A 16,584-nucleotide genomic window follows, 5' to 3' on the forward strand; every position below is an offset into this window, starting at 1 on the left:
AATGAAAAATCCAATTTAAAATATAAAATAAATGAAAAAGAGTATATGAAGGAAAATATTTTCCTTACCAAACAGTGAAAAATATTTTCCACTTCATTTTCAAGTTTCATCCGAACATCGGAAAATAATTATATTTTCTTAGAAAATGATTTCATGGAAAATATTTTCAAGAAACTCCACATTTTCCGCGAAACGAATGGAGCCTAATATAATTTTGGTTATTCAACTATCCATCAAGATTTTTTCCTGGCATCAAGAAAGCAGTGCTTTGTAGACATTCTAAGGTTGGGGAGAATTGTTAATTTGTGGAAATGGGAACCGACCCACCTAGGCTTGGAATCGGATTGACCGGTCTAGTTCCTAGGTGGATTAGACCGGTGGTGATATCTTTTTTTTTCTCCCCCAATTACCTGCAAAACTACAAGTGTTGCATAGTCCAAGCCTCGTTAATTTACTCAAAACCATGAACGATCATCGAGATAATTTATTCATAATGAGGACAAATGTTAACCAATGCGAGGTGTCTCCGACTCTCCTTACCTTTGTCTACAAGCAATATCTTTTTAGCTCGATCGATTTTCAAAATCTAATATATGAATGATAGTTTTTTTTTTCCGAAAAAGTACAGCAAATAGGACTACATAAAAATAGAGGGACATTAATTAAGATCCACATTTTGTTTATAGCCTAAATGATTTATAATATGACCAGACCACGAATGAAATCGAATCCTTGATTCTCATTAATGACAAGTTAAATGATATGACACAACAACATTATTTCAATCACTTTCTTGCAATCTCGTCATTTGTTATTGCTATGCAAGTCCTCGCATTTTGGTTCTTTGCCATGCATACTTCCATGCTATATTTTTGAACATAAGGCATTCGCAAATATAATGAATGTTTAGATTGCTGATCTCTTACATGGAGTTGAGTATGTGGGTATTGATTATGATTTAGTTTGAAATACATAGAATTAATTTTTTGGCCCTACAATGCATAAATATATTAAATAAAATCATATGATAGAGTATATATAATGTCTTATAAATGAAAATGTAACTATATTTTATGCATCGATTTGATGAAGAGTATCTCAGAATATACTAGTTTAGAGCCATCACTAAGTCTTGATTGAGTCAAGGTTTATGTATTATTTGGGTAGGATGGACATTTTTCCCTCATTTTTCGACAATTAGTCCATAAAGTTCCTTTAAAAAGGTTTCCATGAAGTCAAGTAGGTTTTCTTTTCCCCTTACTATCTACTTTAAGAGATTCTGTCCACAATGAGTCCATAAAGTACTTTAAAAAAGACTAAAGACTTTTAGGAGAATAGCCACCAGCTCTTTGGATCTTATGTGTTTTGTCAGATGACGAGAGATTCTGGGTAATTGTTTGGCCAATAGGGGACCTTTCGTACGTGTGAACGTGACATGCTATCATCTCATGCGTATTCTTCATTTTTTTGGTCAATATTCAATGAGAGATAAAAGAGACTAGACAAGTATAAATCGAATGAGGACGTAGTTGAATGCACTATTGATGAGACGAATTTGGAAGTACTGTCAATGGAAGATATTCTCCCCTTCAACTCTCTTAACCCTTTGAGCAGTGAATTCTATTTTCAAGATGGTAAGTCTCGTGAGAAAAATATGAAAGGCGATCGCATCCTCAAATTTCAACATGGGATTTTTAGAGTGAGAATGAATGACTCAACCAATTAGTTGGCTTACAATTCAACAACTTACGCTCTTAGTGAAATCTAATCAAATTATGCAATTTAATAGGCATAAACTTTGTCCACCATGCCCTAATGAGATAAAAAACTTCTTCATCTATTTACATTATTGTTATCTCCGATCTCCTTGTGTTTCTTAGAAGTCGAAAATGTCTAGTTCTTAATTTCCCTTATTCATCATTTTCATTTGTTATATCATTCACTGTCAAGAGCTTGGGCAAAAATAGTTATAAAAAAATGATAGTTTCTTCTTTTGAAAAAGTATGACAAATGGGACTGCATAAAAATAGAGGGACATCTAATTAAGACATACCTTTTGTTTATAGCCTAAATGATTTCTAATATGACTAGACTACAAATGGAATTGAATCCTTAATTCTTGTTAATGACAAGTTAAATGATATGACACAACAACAATATTTTAATTGCTTTCCCGCAACATCGTCATTTGCTATGGCTAGGCGAGTCCTCGCATATTGGTTTTTTTCCATGCATACTTCCACGCTATCTTTTTGAACATATGACATTCGCAAACGTAATAAATGTTTGGGTTGCCGATCTTTTATTAGGAGTTGAGTATGTGGGCATCGATTATAATTTAGTTTGAAATACATACAATTAATTTTTTGATCCTACAACACATAACTATATTACATGAAACCATGTGATAGAGAATATATAATGTCTTATAAATGAGAATGCAAATATATTTTATGCATCGAATTAATGAAGAGTATCTTATAATATACTAGTTTAGAGTCATTGCTAAGTGTTAATCGAGTCAAGGTTTATGTATTATTTGGGTAGGATCTTTTTTTTCCTCTTTGGACAATTAGTCCATAAAGTTTCCATGAAATCAAGTAGGTCTCTCTCTCCCCCCCCCCCAAAAAAAAAAAAGAAGAAACTATCTCCTTTAAAAGATTATATCCACAATTAGTTCATGAAGTACTTTAAGAAAGACCAAGACTTTCTAGAGAATGGCTACTACCTCTTCGGATCTTACATGTTTTGTCGGATAACGAGGATTCTCGGTAATTGCTTGGCTAACAGGGGACCTTTCTTGTGTGTGAACGTGACATGCTATCATCTTCTCATGCTCCAGCATCTGTTTATATCTCAGACGTAATGCTCCAATAGATATGACTTCTTTTTGCTTGAACTAATGTGAGATATGAGGTTGGTTGTAAATTGGATTAGCTTGTGTGTATTCTTCATTTTTTTGTCAATGTTTAGTAAGAGATAAAAGAGACCAGACATGCATAAATCCAATGAGGATGTTGTTGAATGCACTATTGATGAGACAAATTTTGAAATACTGTCAACGGAAGATATTCTCCTCTTCAATTATTTTAACCTTTTGAGAAGTGAATTCTATCTTTCAAGATAATAAGTCTCATGAGAAAAAACATGAAAGGCGATCACATCTTCAAATTTTAACGTGAGATTTTCAGAATGAAAATGAACAACTCAATCAATTAATTGGCTTACAATTCAGCACTTACGCTCTTAGTGAAATCTAATCAGATTAGGTAGTTTAATAGGCATAAACTTTGTCCACTATGCCCGAACGAGACAAAACACCTTTTCATCTTTTTGTATTATTGTTATCTCTGGTTTCCTTGTGTTTCTAGGAAGTTGAAAATTTCTAGTTCTCGAATTTCCTTTATTTGTCCATTTAATCTACTATACCATTCACTATCGAGAGCTTGGACAAAAATAGTTATACAAAAAAATGATAGTTTCTTCTTTTGAAAAAGTATGGCAAATGGGACTGTATAAAAATAGAGAGACATCTAATTAAGATCCACCTTTTGTTTATAGCCTAAATGATTTCTAATATGACCCGACTACAAATGGAATCAAATCCTTGATTCTCATTGGTGTCAAGTTAAATGATATGACATAACAACATTATTTCAATTACTTTTTTACAGCATCATCATTTGCTATTACTAGGCGAGTCCTTGCATTTTGATCTTTTGCCATGCATACTTCCATGCTATCTTTTTGAAAGTATGACATTCGTAAACATAATGAATGTTTGGATTGCTAATCTCTTACTTAGAGTTGAGTATACGGGTATTGATTACAATTTAATTTGGAATACATACAATTAATTTTTTGGCCATACAACGCATAACTATATTACATAAAACCATGTAACGGAGAATATATAATGCCTTATAAATGAAAATGCAATTATATTTTATGCATCGATTTAATGAAGAGTATCTCAAAATATAGTAGTTTAGAGCGATGGCTAAATTTTGATTGAGTCAAGGTTTATGTATTATTTAGGCAAGATGGACCTTTATTTTTATTTTTTCCCTTTGGACAATTGGTCCATAGAGTTCTTTTAAAAAGGTTTTCACGAAGTCAAGTAGGTCTACTTTTCCCCTCACTATCTACTTTAAGAGATTCTGTCCACAATTAGTCCATAGAGTACTTAAAAAAAGACCAAGACTTTAAGGAGAATGGCCATTACCTCTTTGGATCTTGTGCGCTTTGTCAGATAGTGAGGGATTTTCAGTAATTGTTTGGTCAATAGTGGACCTTTCGTATGTGTAAATGCAACATGCTATCATCTCCTCATGATCCATCATCTGTTTATGTTTTGAATGTAATGTTCAAGTAGATGTGACTTCTTTTTTACTTGAACAAATGTGAGGGATGAGGTTGGTTGTAAATCGGATAAGCTCGTGCGTATTCTTCATTTTTCGGTCAATGTTTAGTACAAGATAAAAGAGACTAGACAAGCATAAATCCAATGAGGAGATTGTTGAATGCACAAGTTAAATGATATGACACAACAACATTATTTCAATCGCTTTCTTGCAGTGTCGTCATTTGCTATCGCTAGGCGAGTCCTCACATTTTGGTCTTTTGGCATACATACTTCCACGCTATCTTTTTGAACATATGGCATTTGCAAACATAATGAATGTTTGGATGTTGACCTCTTATTGAGAGTTGAGTATGTTTGTATTGATTACAATTTAATTTTGAATACATACAATTAACTTTTTGGCTCTACAACTCATAACTATATTACATAAAACAATGTGATAGAGAATATTTAATGTCTTAGAAATGAAAATGCAACTATATTTTATGCATCAATTCAATAAAGAGTATCTCTGAACATACTAGTTTAGAGGCATCGCTAACTCTTGATCGAATCAAGGTTTATGTATTATTTGATGGACCCTTTTTTAGTTGGTCTTCTTTTTTCCCCACTATCTACTTTAAGAGATTATGTCCACAATTAGTCCATAAAGTACTTAAAAAATGTCACGCCCGATCCTCCGAGCGCCCGAACATCCCACTCTGGTCGATACAAATGCGACTTCCCAGGACGCGTCGCCGACCAATTCATTTTTATTGCACATGCGGAAGCGAAACAAATCCCCTGACAACATTTAACTTAGGATAGAAAAGCAGGCAATCAATCACAACCAAACAAGCTTTCTATAAACACATAGGTTTATATACAATATTGGATGTCTACAAAATAGATAGGCTCAACAAAAAGGGAACTATCCTATGACCAACTTGTCAGACACGTTCGCCGATTCTTCAGCCTCCACCTTCCGAACTCCAGGACTTTCGGTCCTCCACGACCGTCATCTAGGGACCTGAAATATTATCCCACAACCGGGATGAGACTACGTCTCAGCGAGTCCTACCCTCTAAAACTCAATTAGGAAGAAAATACGCCTCAGGGCGCTCTAGCCACACAAATAGGTTAGAGAACTTACCTCGCCTCAATTCCTTCCTACACGTCAATTTAATCAATAAATATTGACAACCACATCATCCAAACAATTCAATTACTTGGATCGATTCAGCGATCAATTGACTTAGTCGATTACATGTCATCGAAATCATCACACGGTCATTCTACCTATTCATTCTCGACTCTCAATCACGGCCTTACAGGCAAGTCTATATGTAGTGGCATTACGGCCCCACTCGGCAATGCTATATGTAGTGGCATTACGGCCTCACTCGGCAATACATATGTAGTGGCATTACGGCCCCACTCGGCAATGTTATATGTAGTGGCATTACGGCCCCACTCGGCATAATTTAGATTTGATGACTTTCTAGGTTCAACTCACAACCTCTCACAGTCATTTTCTCATCAAAAACCAACACTAATCAACTTTGGGATAAATCCCCACATAAACATCCATTCAATCAATCGATACAAACTGGACCTACCAACCAATTACGGTGCCAAAAGCGAACACCGGGTATTTTCAAGTTAAATACCAAAACTTCATCAATATCACTCAATTCCACACTTTTGGAATAATTAACCATAACCATCAATCACTCAATTTCTCAATTTAAGCTTACAATTAACACAAACCGACCGCACTGCTGCGATCAGCGCGAAATTCTAACGACCGGCCATTCCGGCAAAATTTTCGAAATGATTAAATAATTAAATTTAATTCCGAAAATTAAATAATTAAATATTATATTATAATAATATAATTTAATAAAATAATATTTATAAATTCGAAATAATTATTTAATTAAAAATAATTAATTAGGGCTTAAACTAGATTACACTAATTTAATCATACAATTAGCCCTAATTAAACATCCATTAAGCTAATCATACAACTAATCTAATTTACATTAAAATAATCTAATCTAACCACCTAAACCTAATTAGACTAATCTAAACACCCCTTAAGCGTCATTAACTCACTAAGCAAGAATTAGAGGATAAACTCACCGGATTAACATTCCGGCGAGTCCACGGCGAAGGCGACACCAAGGCGGTCGATAAACCCCAAAGCGGCGACACCAACGGAGGCCGGGAAGACATTGAAAACGGGCCTCGAAGTCTCCAAACCTTCTTTGTCTTCGCTTCGATCCGGACTGAACTGCAGAGAAGAAACCAAAGAACTTCAACGGCGAAACGGGCCGATCGGAGCTCCGGCAAAGGTGGTTGGCAACCAATGGCTCCCGGGGGTCTTGGGGGCAAAGGAAGGGTCGGAAAGGGGCGAAACAGCAAGAAAACGCGAAACAGGCGGAACCGGGCGGGTCCGGACGGTCCCGGCGCGAGCGGCGGCGGGCGGCCGTACGGGACGTCCGGAGAATCGTTCCGGCGAGTGGCGAGGTGCTCCGGAACGGTCTGGATGTCATCTTCGCGGCGATGGGTGGCTCGTTCGCTGATTCAACCGGGAAGTTAACTTTTTACTTGGATATTTGGCAAAAGGTCGGCTGGAGCGAAACCGGAACGAGGGGAAAACGAGAGGAAAACGGCCGACGATGGCCTTCCGGGCGTGCGACGATGGAGGGGCTGGTGAGCTCGGTTTCCTCTGGTTCTCTTGAGCTTTTCCTAAGCCTCAACCATGGAGAAAGCCATGAATAAAGGAAGAAGATGGTCTGCTGAAGAGGGGGCCTCCTTGGTGGCTCACTAGAGCTCAACACTTGTCTAAACCTCATTCGCTTTGCCCCCACCATGACATCATCCACTCTCTCTCCTCAATCTTCCTCCACAACCTTGCCAATAGGTGCAAAATAGCTCTCCCCCCCATGGTATACGAATTTCATTCATTTGTACATCAAATTCAATCAATTCTCATTCAATTCCATCCAATTGAAGCTCAATTAAATCAACCCATGTGTCCTCGGCCTTCTCATGACATTTCCCCGCCAAATGATCCAACTTGCATCCCGAAGATTCGATTAAAAACGGCCCTCTGACAATCCCGAACAAAAACGGCATTACTTTGCTTTTCCGCCAAAAATCTCGGTTTGTAGAAAAATCTTCTGGAGATGAGTCGACATTCCTAAAATGAATTGTGACTTGACAGAACTTCCAAATTCTGTAATCGGGTTCAATTTCACGGTTAAATTCAATCCGGCACGACTTTAACGCGTCCTAATCTACCGGGTAGCTTTTAGGAATTTTCGGCAATTGACTGTGGTTGATTATTCTCAAGCCACAAAGTGCATCTTCGACGCATTGGCGACTCTTGATTGTCGTAGAAATCTCGAGGTTTCAAATACGGACACGGGGTACCAAACGATAGAGAAATCGGTCTAGTGCCGATCAACAAGAATTGTGCAATTAGATGGAATCACCCATACTGAATTACATGGTTCGTTGAATCGACCTATCTCCGGGTCTCTAATCGGGCATCGTGCCGTAATGACCTCGTAGATTAGTACGGTCGAGCGATCGTTTCTGGTCAAATTCTCAAGTCTATTGCGTTTAGATTCCTTAACGGCTTCACCTGATAGACTAGTTATCTCGTGAGTGATCAGCTCAGAGAAGAAAGCTATAGACGCGAAGATGAAATGCCCGACTTATTTAATTGAAACCAGAATTGGAAAATCGGGATGTCACAAAAAAAGACCAATAATTTTTGGAGAATGGCCACTACTTCTTTGGATTTTACTCATTTTGTCAGATAATGATGGATTCTTGGTAATTGCTTGGCCAACAAGGGACCTTTCATGTGTGTTAATGTGACATGCTATCATCTCATCATGCTCCAGCATTTGTTTATGTCTCGAACTTAGTGTTTCAGTAGATATGACTTCTTTTTGCTTGAGCTAATGTGCAGTATGAGGTTGGTGGTGAATCAGATCAGCTCATGCGTATTCTTCATTTTTTGGTCAATGTTTAATAAGAGATAAAAAGAGACTAAACAAACGTAAATCCAATAAGGAGGTTGTTGAATGTACTATTGATGAGGCGAATTTTGAAACACTATCAATGGAAGATATTCTCCCATTCAACTTCCTTAACCCTTTGAGCAATGAATTATATTTTTCAAGATGGTAGGTCTCACAAGAAAAACATGAAAGGCGATTAGATCCTCAAATTTCACATTGAATTTTTATAATGAAAATGAACGATTCAATCAATTAGTCGGCTTACAATTTAAGAATTTATGCTCTTAGTGAAATCTAATCAGATTGCACAATCTAATACGCATAAACTTTGTCCACCACGCCCCAATGAGACAAAACACTTATTCATCTTTTTGCATTATTGTTATTTGCAATTTCCTTGTGTTTCTTAGAAGTTGAAAATGTCTAGTTCTCAATTTTCCTTTATTCGTCTTTTTTATATATTATACGATTCACTGTCGAGTGCCTGGTAAAAAATAGTTATAAAAAAATAATAGTTTCTTATTTTGAAAAAGTATGGCAAATGGGGCCGCATAAAAAAATAGGGACTTCTAATTAAGACCCACCTTATGTTTATGGCATAAGTGATTTTTGATATGACTGGACCACAAATGGAATCCAATCCTTGATTGTCATTAATGATAAGTTAAATGATATGACACAACAACATTATTTCAATTGCTTTCTTGCAGTATTGTCATTTGCTATTACTAGGCGAGTCCTCACATTTTGGTCTTTTGCTATACATACTTCCACACTATCTTTTTAAACATATGGCATTTGCAAATATAATGAATGTTTGGATTATTGATCTATTACAGAGTGTTGAATATGTAGGTATTGATTGCAAGTGAGTTTGGAATACATAAAATTTATTTTTTGGCCTTACAACACATAACTATATTACATAAAACCATGTGACAGAGAATATATAATGTCTTATAAATGAAAATGCAACTATATTTTATGCATTGATTTGATAAAGAGTATCTGAGAATATACTATTTTAGAGCATCGCTAAATCTTGATCGAGTCAAGGTTTATGTATTATTTGGGCAAGATGGACCTTTTTTCCCCCTTTCAATAGTTAGTCCATAAAGTTCCTTTAAAAAGGTTTCCATGAAGTAAAGTAGGTCTTCTTTGCCCCCCCATTATCTACTTTAAGAGATTCTGCCCACGATTAGTTCATAAAGTACTTTAAAATAGACTAAAGACTCTCTGGAGAATGGCCACTAGCTTTTTGGATCTCATGCATTTTGTCGATGATGAGAGATTCTGGGTAATTGCTTGGCTAACAGGGGCCCTTTTGTACGTGTGAATGTGACATGCTATCGTCTCCTCATAATCTAGCATCTATTTGGGAGAAGTACACTATTAGTGCCAAAAGTTGAGTCCGGCGCTCACTTTGGTGCTAAAATTTTTCGTTGGATCACTTAAGTGCCAAACCGGCGAAAAAATGATTACTTAAGTGCCTCCGATGAAAAATTCAGGCCAAAAAATGACGTGGCTTTTTTAATTAAAGATTTAATAGGACTGGGCATTTTTTTTAATTTATTTATAGAAAATCAGTCCATGTGGACTTTCTTGGCTACTGTCCAACGAAGAAGAAAGAAAATCAGTCCATCTTCTGCTTCTTCTTCTTCAATGTTCACACCTATCGTTCTTCCTTGATTTTTTTCTTCTTGACGTGAAACGCCAAGGAGGAGGACAAGGTCGCTGTTGCTCCCTTCTACTAGAGCTCCTCCACAAAGCTTAGGTCCGTCTACAAAGGATTGCCCCACATCATTTGACGATCCACCCTCCGCCACCATGCACGTGCGGTGAGTGGTGTCCGAAGTCCCCGACTCAAGCTCGAGCCACAGCTCGGAGCCCCGTTCCCCCAACTCGGCCAAGAGGTCGTGGCTCTATGAAGCTAGAGCTTCGGGTCATGGGTCGCATTGCTTCCAGGACCTCTGCGGCGTGACCTATCTCCTCAACCCTCTGACTCGAGACATCTTCTCATTGTTGAGCATTGAGCCATCGCACAAGTGGTGGCGTTAGGCATAGAATCGGAATCGAGTCAACCGCTTGACCTACCAGTAAAAGATCGTGCAATAAGGGAAGAGGTCCTCAATCAGGGCTCGAGGTCATGAGGAGACATCGTGAGCATCCCCCCTAGGCTCCTCAACCCCGTGTTCGCCGTTGGATCTGTCCATTGGAAAGCCGCCGGTGGAGGCGGCATCATCATCCCATCCTTCGATTACAGAGGAGGAGGTCGAGACGTCCACTTGGCGCACGTCTGAGGAGTTATGGGCTTGTCGACAATAATCAAGGTTTGAAATTGGGGATTTCTTTCAATTTGGCAAATTAGGGTTCTTATTTGTGGGGGAAATGCAACTAAACGACGTCATTTCTTGCTTTAGATGCTAATTGGACTCTCTGGCGAGCCACATCAGCATAAGAAATTAATAAAAAAAGGCCACGTCGGATTTCCGGCCAACCAGATCGGGGTTGGCACCGAAGTGAGCGTTTTTCAAACTTTTTGGCACTTAAGTAATCCGACAGAAACTTTTTGCACCAAAGTGAGTGCTGTACACAACTTATGGCACCGATAGTGTACTTATCCCCATCTATTTATGTCTCGAACATAGTGTTCCAGTAGATATGACTTCTTTTTACTTGAACTAATGTGAGGTATGAGGTTGATTGTAAATCGGATCAGCTCATGCGTATTCTTCATTTTTTTGGTCAATGTTCCATAAGAAATAAAAGAGACTCGACAAACATAAATCCAATGAAGAGGTTGTTGAATGCACTATCGATGAGGCGAATTTTTAAGCACTATCAATGGAAGATATTATCCCCTTCAACTCTCTTAACCATTTGAGCAGTGAATTCTATTTTTCAAGATGGTAAGTCTTACGAGAAAAACATGAAAGGCGATCACATTCTTAAATTTCAACATGGGATTTTCAGAGTGAAAATGAATGACTCAATCAATTAGTTGGCTTACAATTTAACAACTATCTTAGTGAAATCTAATCAGATTTTAATAGGCATAAACTTTGTCCACCATGCCCCAACGAGACAAAACACTTCTTCATCTTTTTGTATTATTGTATTCCTTTTCTTCTCTTTCCCCACCCTCTTGCATTTTGTCATGTAGGGAAAATTTTTATTTTCTTCTTTTTCCTCACCAAATTGTCATGCCTGGAATCCAGTAAAGGTTCCAAATTCATAATTATGTAAGGTTACATTCAAAGAAGATAATCACGCTAGGTGCATTTTCTCATCCTTTTGAGTATAAACATTTGACAAATAAGATGGCTCAAATTATCATTATAAATAGATTACTCTCAAGTCATTTATGAAAAGAGATCGGTTGTAAAATTGAGGCTTTGATATTAAACTTGTATTCTCTATTAGGATGCACATGTGAGTTGTGTTAGAAAAGTCTCATATCGGAGAATTGATGTAATGTAGAGTAATTAATATTTCTTAATTGGCACATGACTCATTAATTTAAATTTTTGAGTGAAAGTGGATCCAACTGATATATTGATAGGCTTGAATTTGGGCTCCCTCTTGGTGATCTCCCCGAAATAAGGTATCGGGCTTCTGCTACACGCTTCTAACAAATGATATCAGATTCGATGGCTGTGGTTTTTGGGCAGGTTGGCATTGTGGTGTTGCAACACATGTCCATAAGTGATGCAAAAAGACACCTAAATTAATGGGGAGCGGGCTAACACTGAGCTCACAAATGTGAGGGGGAGATTATTGAAATGCACATGTGAGGGCATTGTGTTAGAAAAGTTTCACATTGGAGAGTTCATATGGTGTGGAGTAGTTAATATATCCTAGTTGGCTTATAATTCATTGGCTTAAGCTTTTGCGTAAAAGTGGATCTAACTGGATATATTGACATGCTCGGATTTGGGCTTTCTCTTGGTGATTTTCCTGAAAGAACATATTAGGCTTCTGCTGTACACTCCCAACATTCTCATCTATTAACAACGATTAAATGGGAAAGTTAACATAAGTGAAAAGTTTTGTTCATGAAATCAAAGATCATTATTGATGTTTGGCAGATTAAATAATGATCATACAAGGTATTCAATTTCATTTTTGAAAAACTGTAGCCATCAAATAAGTGCGTAGACTTAACAAGCAACTACGGAACAAGGACTTTTATTATTAACAAGCAACTACGGAACAAGAGGAGTTTTATATCATGAAGGCATGTGCAAAGGCTTAGTTTTCTCCTGCTGGACGTGACCTTCAAGTGGGGAGGGGTTGGGTGTTTATAGCCCTCTTCCACGGCCTTTTCAAGATAAAATAATCTACGGCAACTTGCATGGACTTCCACATTTCACATGACTTTTCTAAAATATCTTAGATATTTTCTGAAACTCTTCTAGATATATCTTTGATATTTTTTACAATTCTCTGGACTATCCATCCAAGTATTGTTTTTTTTTCTCTAAATATCTTGAGCATAGACTTCCAGAAATTGGGTCATTGCTTCAAAATTCTCCCTTGTCCATATAGTATTTAGCAGAAACAGTGGAGAAATTGTCGATCTATTCACCGTGTCCAAAATGCTTTTTGGAACATTTGGTCCACTATAAAGCACACCTTTATAGCACCGATCTGGCATGCAGCTTGCGAACTGTTGCTATCTTTCTTTTCTCGCTCGCTTAACGGTCTTCTTCCTTGTTTGCTACCCTATTATCCCCTTTGTCAGTCCCGTTCAGTTCAATATAAGTAGCGACTTCCAGAAATTGGGTCATTGCTTCAAAAGTCTCCCTTGTCCATATAGTCTTTAGCGGAAATAGCAGAGAAATTGTCGATCTGTTCACCGTGTCCAAGCCGCTGTTTGGAACATTTGGTCTATAAAGCACACCTTTATAGCACCGATCTGGCATGCAGCTTGCGAACTGTTGTTATCTTTCTTTTTCTCGCTCGCTTAACGGTCTTCTTCCTTGTTTGCTACCCTATTATCCCCATTTTCAGTTCCGTTCAGTTCAATATGAGTAGCGACTTCCAGAAATTGGGTCATTGCTTCAAAAGTCTCCCTTGTCCATATAGTCTTTAGCGGAAATAGCAGAGAAATTGTCGATCTGTTCACCGTGTCCAAGCCGCTGTTTGGAACATTTGGTCTATAAAGCACACCTTTATAGCACCGATCTGGCATGCAGCTTGCGAACTGTTGTTATCTTTCTTTTCTCGCTCGCTTAACGGTCTTCTTCCTTGTTTGCTACCCTATTATCCCCATTTTCAGTTCCGTTCAGTTCAATATGAGTAGCGACTTCCAAAAATTGGGTCATTGCTTCAAAAGTCCCCCTTGTCCATATAGTCTTTAGCGGAAACAGCAGAGACTTTGTCGATCTTTTCACCATGTCCAAGCCGCTGTTTGGAACATTTGGTCCACTATAAAGCACCCGCTATAGCACCGATCTAGACCAATGGACAAACGAGCATGAACCTCGTCCTTGCACTTGTAAAAACCATGTGTAGCATGCAGCATGCGAACTGTTGTCCTCTTTCTTTTTACGCTCACTTAATTGTCTTCTCCCTTGTCTGCTACCCTATTATCCCCTATGTCAGTCCCGTCCAGTTCAATATAAGTTACTTTGACGACAACTCAAATGACATACTCTACGAAGGAGTTGCGCATGCAACGTATGGCTTACTTGATCTCACCCCACAAGACCCCGGAGAACAGCTTTATAAGGTAGGCCGCATTCAGTATTCCAAACCCATCTATATTAGAGATCCTATTACTGGGAGACAAGCAGACTTCTCTACCCATTTTTCTTTCACCATCGAACCTTTCAGTCCCAACAAATACAGTGACGGCCTGGCCTTTTTTCTTGCTCCTATTGGCTTTCCAATACCACCCAACTCGGCTGGTGCGTTTCTCGGATTGTTCAATGACAGCAGAGTCGATGATGGGCCTCGGAACCGAATTGTGATGGTTGAGTTTGATTCTTTTGCGAACAAAGAATTTGACCCTCAAGAGCTGCACGTAGGAATCAACAACAACTCGATCATTTCAATTGTTCATTCCCATTGGGATATCGAATCTCACAGCGGAAATGCAACTAATGTCGTGGTGACCTATAATTCTACTAGCAAGAATCTTAGTGTGTTCTGGTCGTTCGCTGGAGACCCGATTTCTGTGGACAAGAAAAGCCCCTCGCTTTCTTACCAAATCGACCTTGCTCAAGTTCTTCCTGAAGCGGTCGCAATCGGCATTTCAGCTTCTTGTGGCGGCGTTGGGGAGAGGCACATCATCAATTCATGGGGGTTTACTTCGGACTTGGATGCTGTACGCCCCCCGTCGACCAATTCACCCATCCCGTCGACCAATTCAACCGTAAAGTGGGCACACTACAAAATCTATAGGTTGTTCACATTTATCACTGCCCCTTTAGCAAGTCTAATGCTGATTGTTTCAGCGGGGTCTTGCCTGTTTATGATCAAAATGAGGAAAAAATACGAGCATTGTGCTCTGACTGACATGGAGAAAGAGATAAGAGCATTGCCGCTCAAATTCTCATATCAAGAGTTGGTTGAAGCTACAAGTAGCTTCTCACAAGATCGAAGACTCGGCCAAGGAGGGTCTTGCCATGTTTATAAAGGACTTGTGAACAGTTTAGATCGCCAAGTTGCTGTCAAGAGAATCTTCACGGAATCCAAACATTCCGAGAAGGTCTTCATCAATGAAGTGAAGATATTAAGCTGTGCGATACATCGAAATCTAGTACAATTCATTGGATGGTGTCAAGAGAAAGGTGAATTTTTGCTCGTTTATGAATACATGCCTAATGGTAGCCTTGATAATCATCTCTTTGGAACTCGAAAGGTTCTTCCTTGGGATATAAGGTACAAGATAGCTCTCGGGCTGGCATCGGCCCTTAATTATCTTCATGAAGATCTAGAGCAATGTGTTCTTCACAGAGATATAAAAACGGCCAACATATTGCTAGACACAGATTTCAACACTAAGCTCGGTGACTTTGGAGTATCTAAGCTCGTCGACCCCCAATTCAGGACTCAAACAACCGATGTGGTGGGGACATATGGTTATCTGGCACCAGAATATCTCAACGAACGGAAGGCTACTAGAGAGTCCGATATGTTCAGCTTTGGGGTCGTGGTTCTAGAAATCACTTGCGGTAGGAGGACCTATCAGGATGGAGAATTTCATGTCCCACTGTACAAGTGGGTCTGGCAGTTTTACCTTATTGGAAATATGCTCGAAGCAGTGGACCAGAAGCTGGATTCAAGCTTCGATAGGAAGGAAATGGAATGCTTGATGATGGTGGGACTGTGGTGTGTGCATCCAGATCCCAGGAGAAGGCCAAAAGCAGGACAAGTTATCAGGTTTCTTCAGCTAGAAGTCCCTGTGCCCGAGCTTTCACCCGCTGCATATGAGGCTCCCACTTTTTATCAGCCATCAGCACCAAGAATAGATTCTTCTTCATCTTCTTCTTCAAGTCAAGAAATAGTTCATGTAAAGCAAGATGAAACATCGGTCCCAAAGCCACACAGCAGCACGTTGAGTTTGGGATGGAGGAGGACAAACTTGGGAGTCAGTGAAATGGTTCCTCATGCACGGTCCTTTTACTCTCAATAAGATTCGGGCATTGACCATTTTTGCTCGTTCTTCGTTCATTCTGTATTCCGGTAATAACTAGTTTTATGTTGTAAATGCATTGTTAGCCGATCTCCTCACTACACAAGCTTTTGGGGGAAAATGGTTTGTCTAACACCTGGGACATATATTTTCTCCTGCATACCAATTCGTAGCTAGCAGTTGATGATATAGACAAATCTGTAGGTTTGTACAACAGAACGTTTGCATAGACATGGATGGGCATTCTCAGTTTTCTGATATTTCGAATATTGCTTATTGAACTGATCTTGCAGCGTAATCCTTCAAAGTTCGTTCACTTTGCCGAAAAAGGCATGAACAGGCCCGGTTCCGTGCGTAGTGTTTAATATTTTTTCTGTAACAAACATCAGAAAATGATTTTCATATTATTTGCAACGTATTGCCAAATGTAGTCATTTTCCTTAAAAATAAGTTTTTTTGAAAATACTTTAAAGAAGGTTCATTTTTCGTAGAACAACAAACGAAGCCTAAAGTTCATGTTATATTAAAAGCACGCCTACTAAAAAAAGAAACACACC

At 38.5% G+C, this 16,584-nt stretch overlaps 1 protein-coding gene across 1 annotated transcript; it reads left to right on the top strand.

Moving 5' to 3' along the window:
• Positions 1 to 13,688: 13,688 nt before the first annotated feature.
• On the top strand, positions 13,689 to 16,072 carry LOC104428058 (L-type lectin-domain containing receptor kinase IX.1). Its single transcript, XM_039313020.1, has one exon. It carries the CDS (start codon positions 13,865 to 13,867, stop codon positions 16,025 to 16,027), a length of 2,163 nt encoding a protein of 720 aa, XP_039168954.1. The 5' UTR covers positions 13,689 to 13,864; the 3' UTR covers positions 16,028 to 16,072.
• Positions 16,073 to 16,584: the final 512 nt, after the last annotated feature.

The sequence above is a fragment of the Eucalyptus grandis genome, chromosome 1 (assembly GCF_016545825.1).
Source record: "Eucalyptus grandis isolate ANBG69807.140 chromosome 1, ASM1654582v1, whole genome shotgun sequence".
NCBI classification, from domain to species: domain Eukaryota; kingdom Viridiplantae; phylum Streptophyta; class Magnoliopsida; order Myrtales; family Myrtaceae; genus Eucalyptus; species Eucalyptus grandis.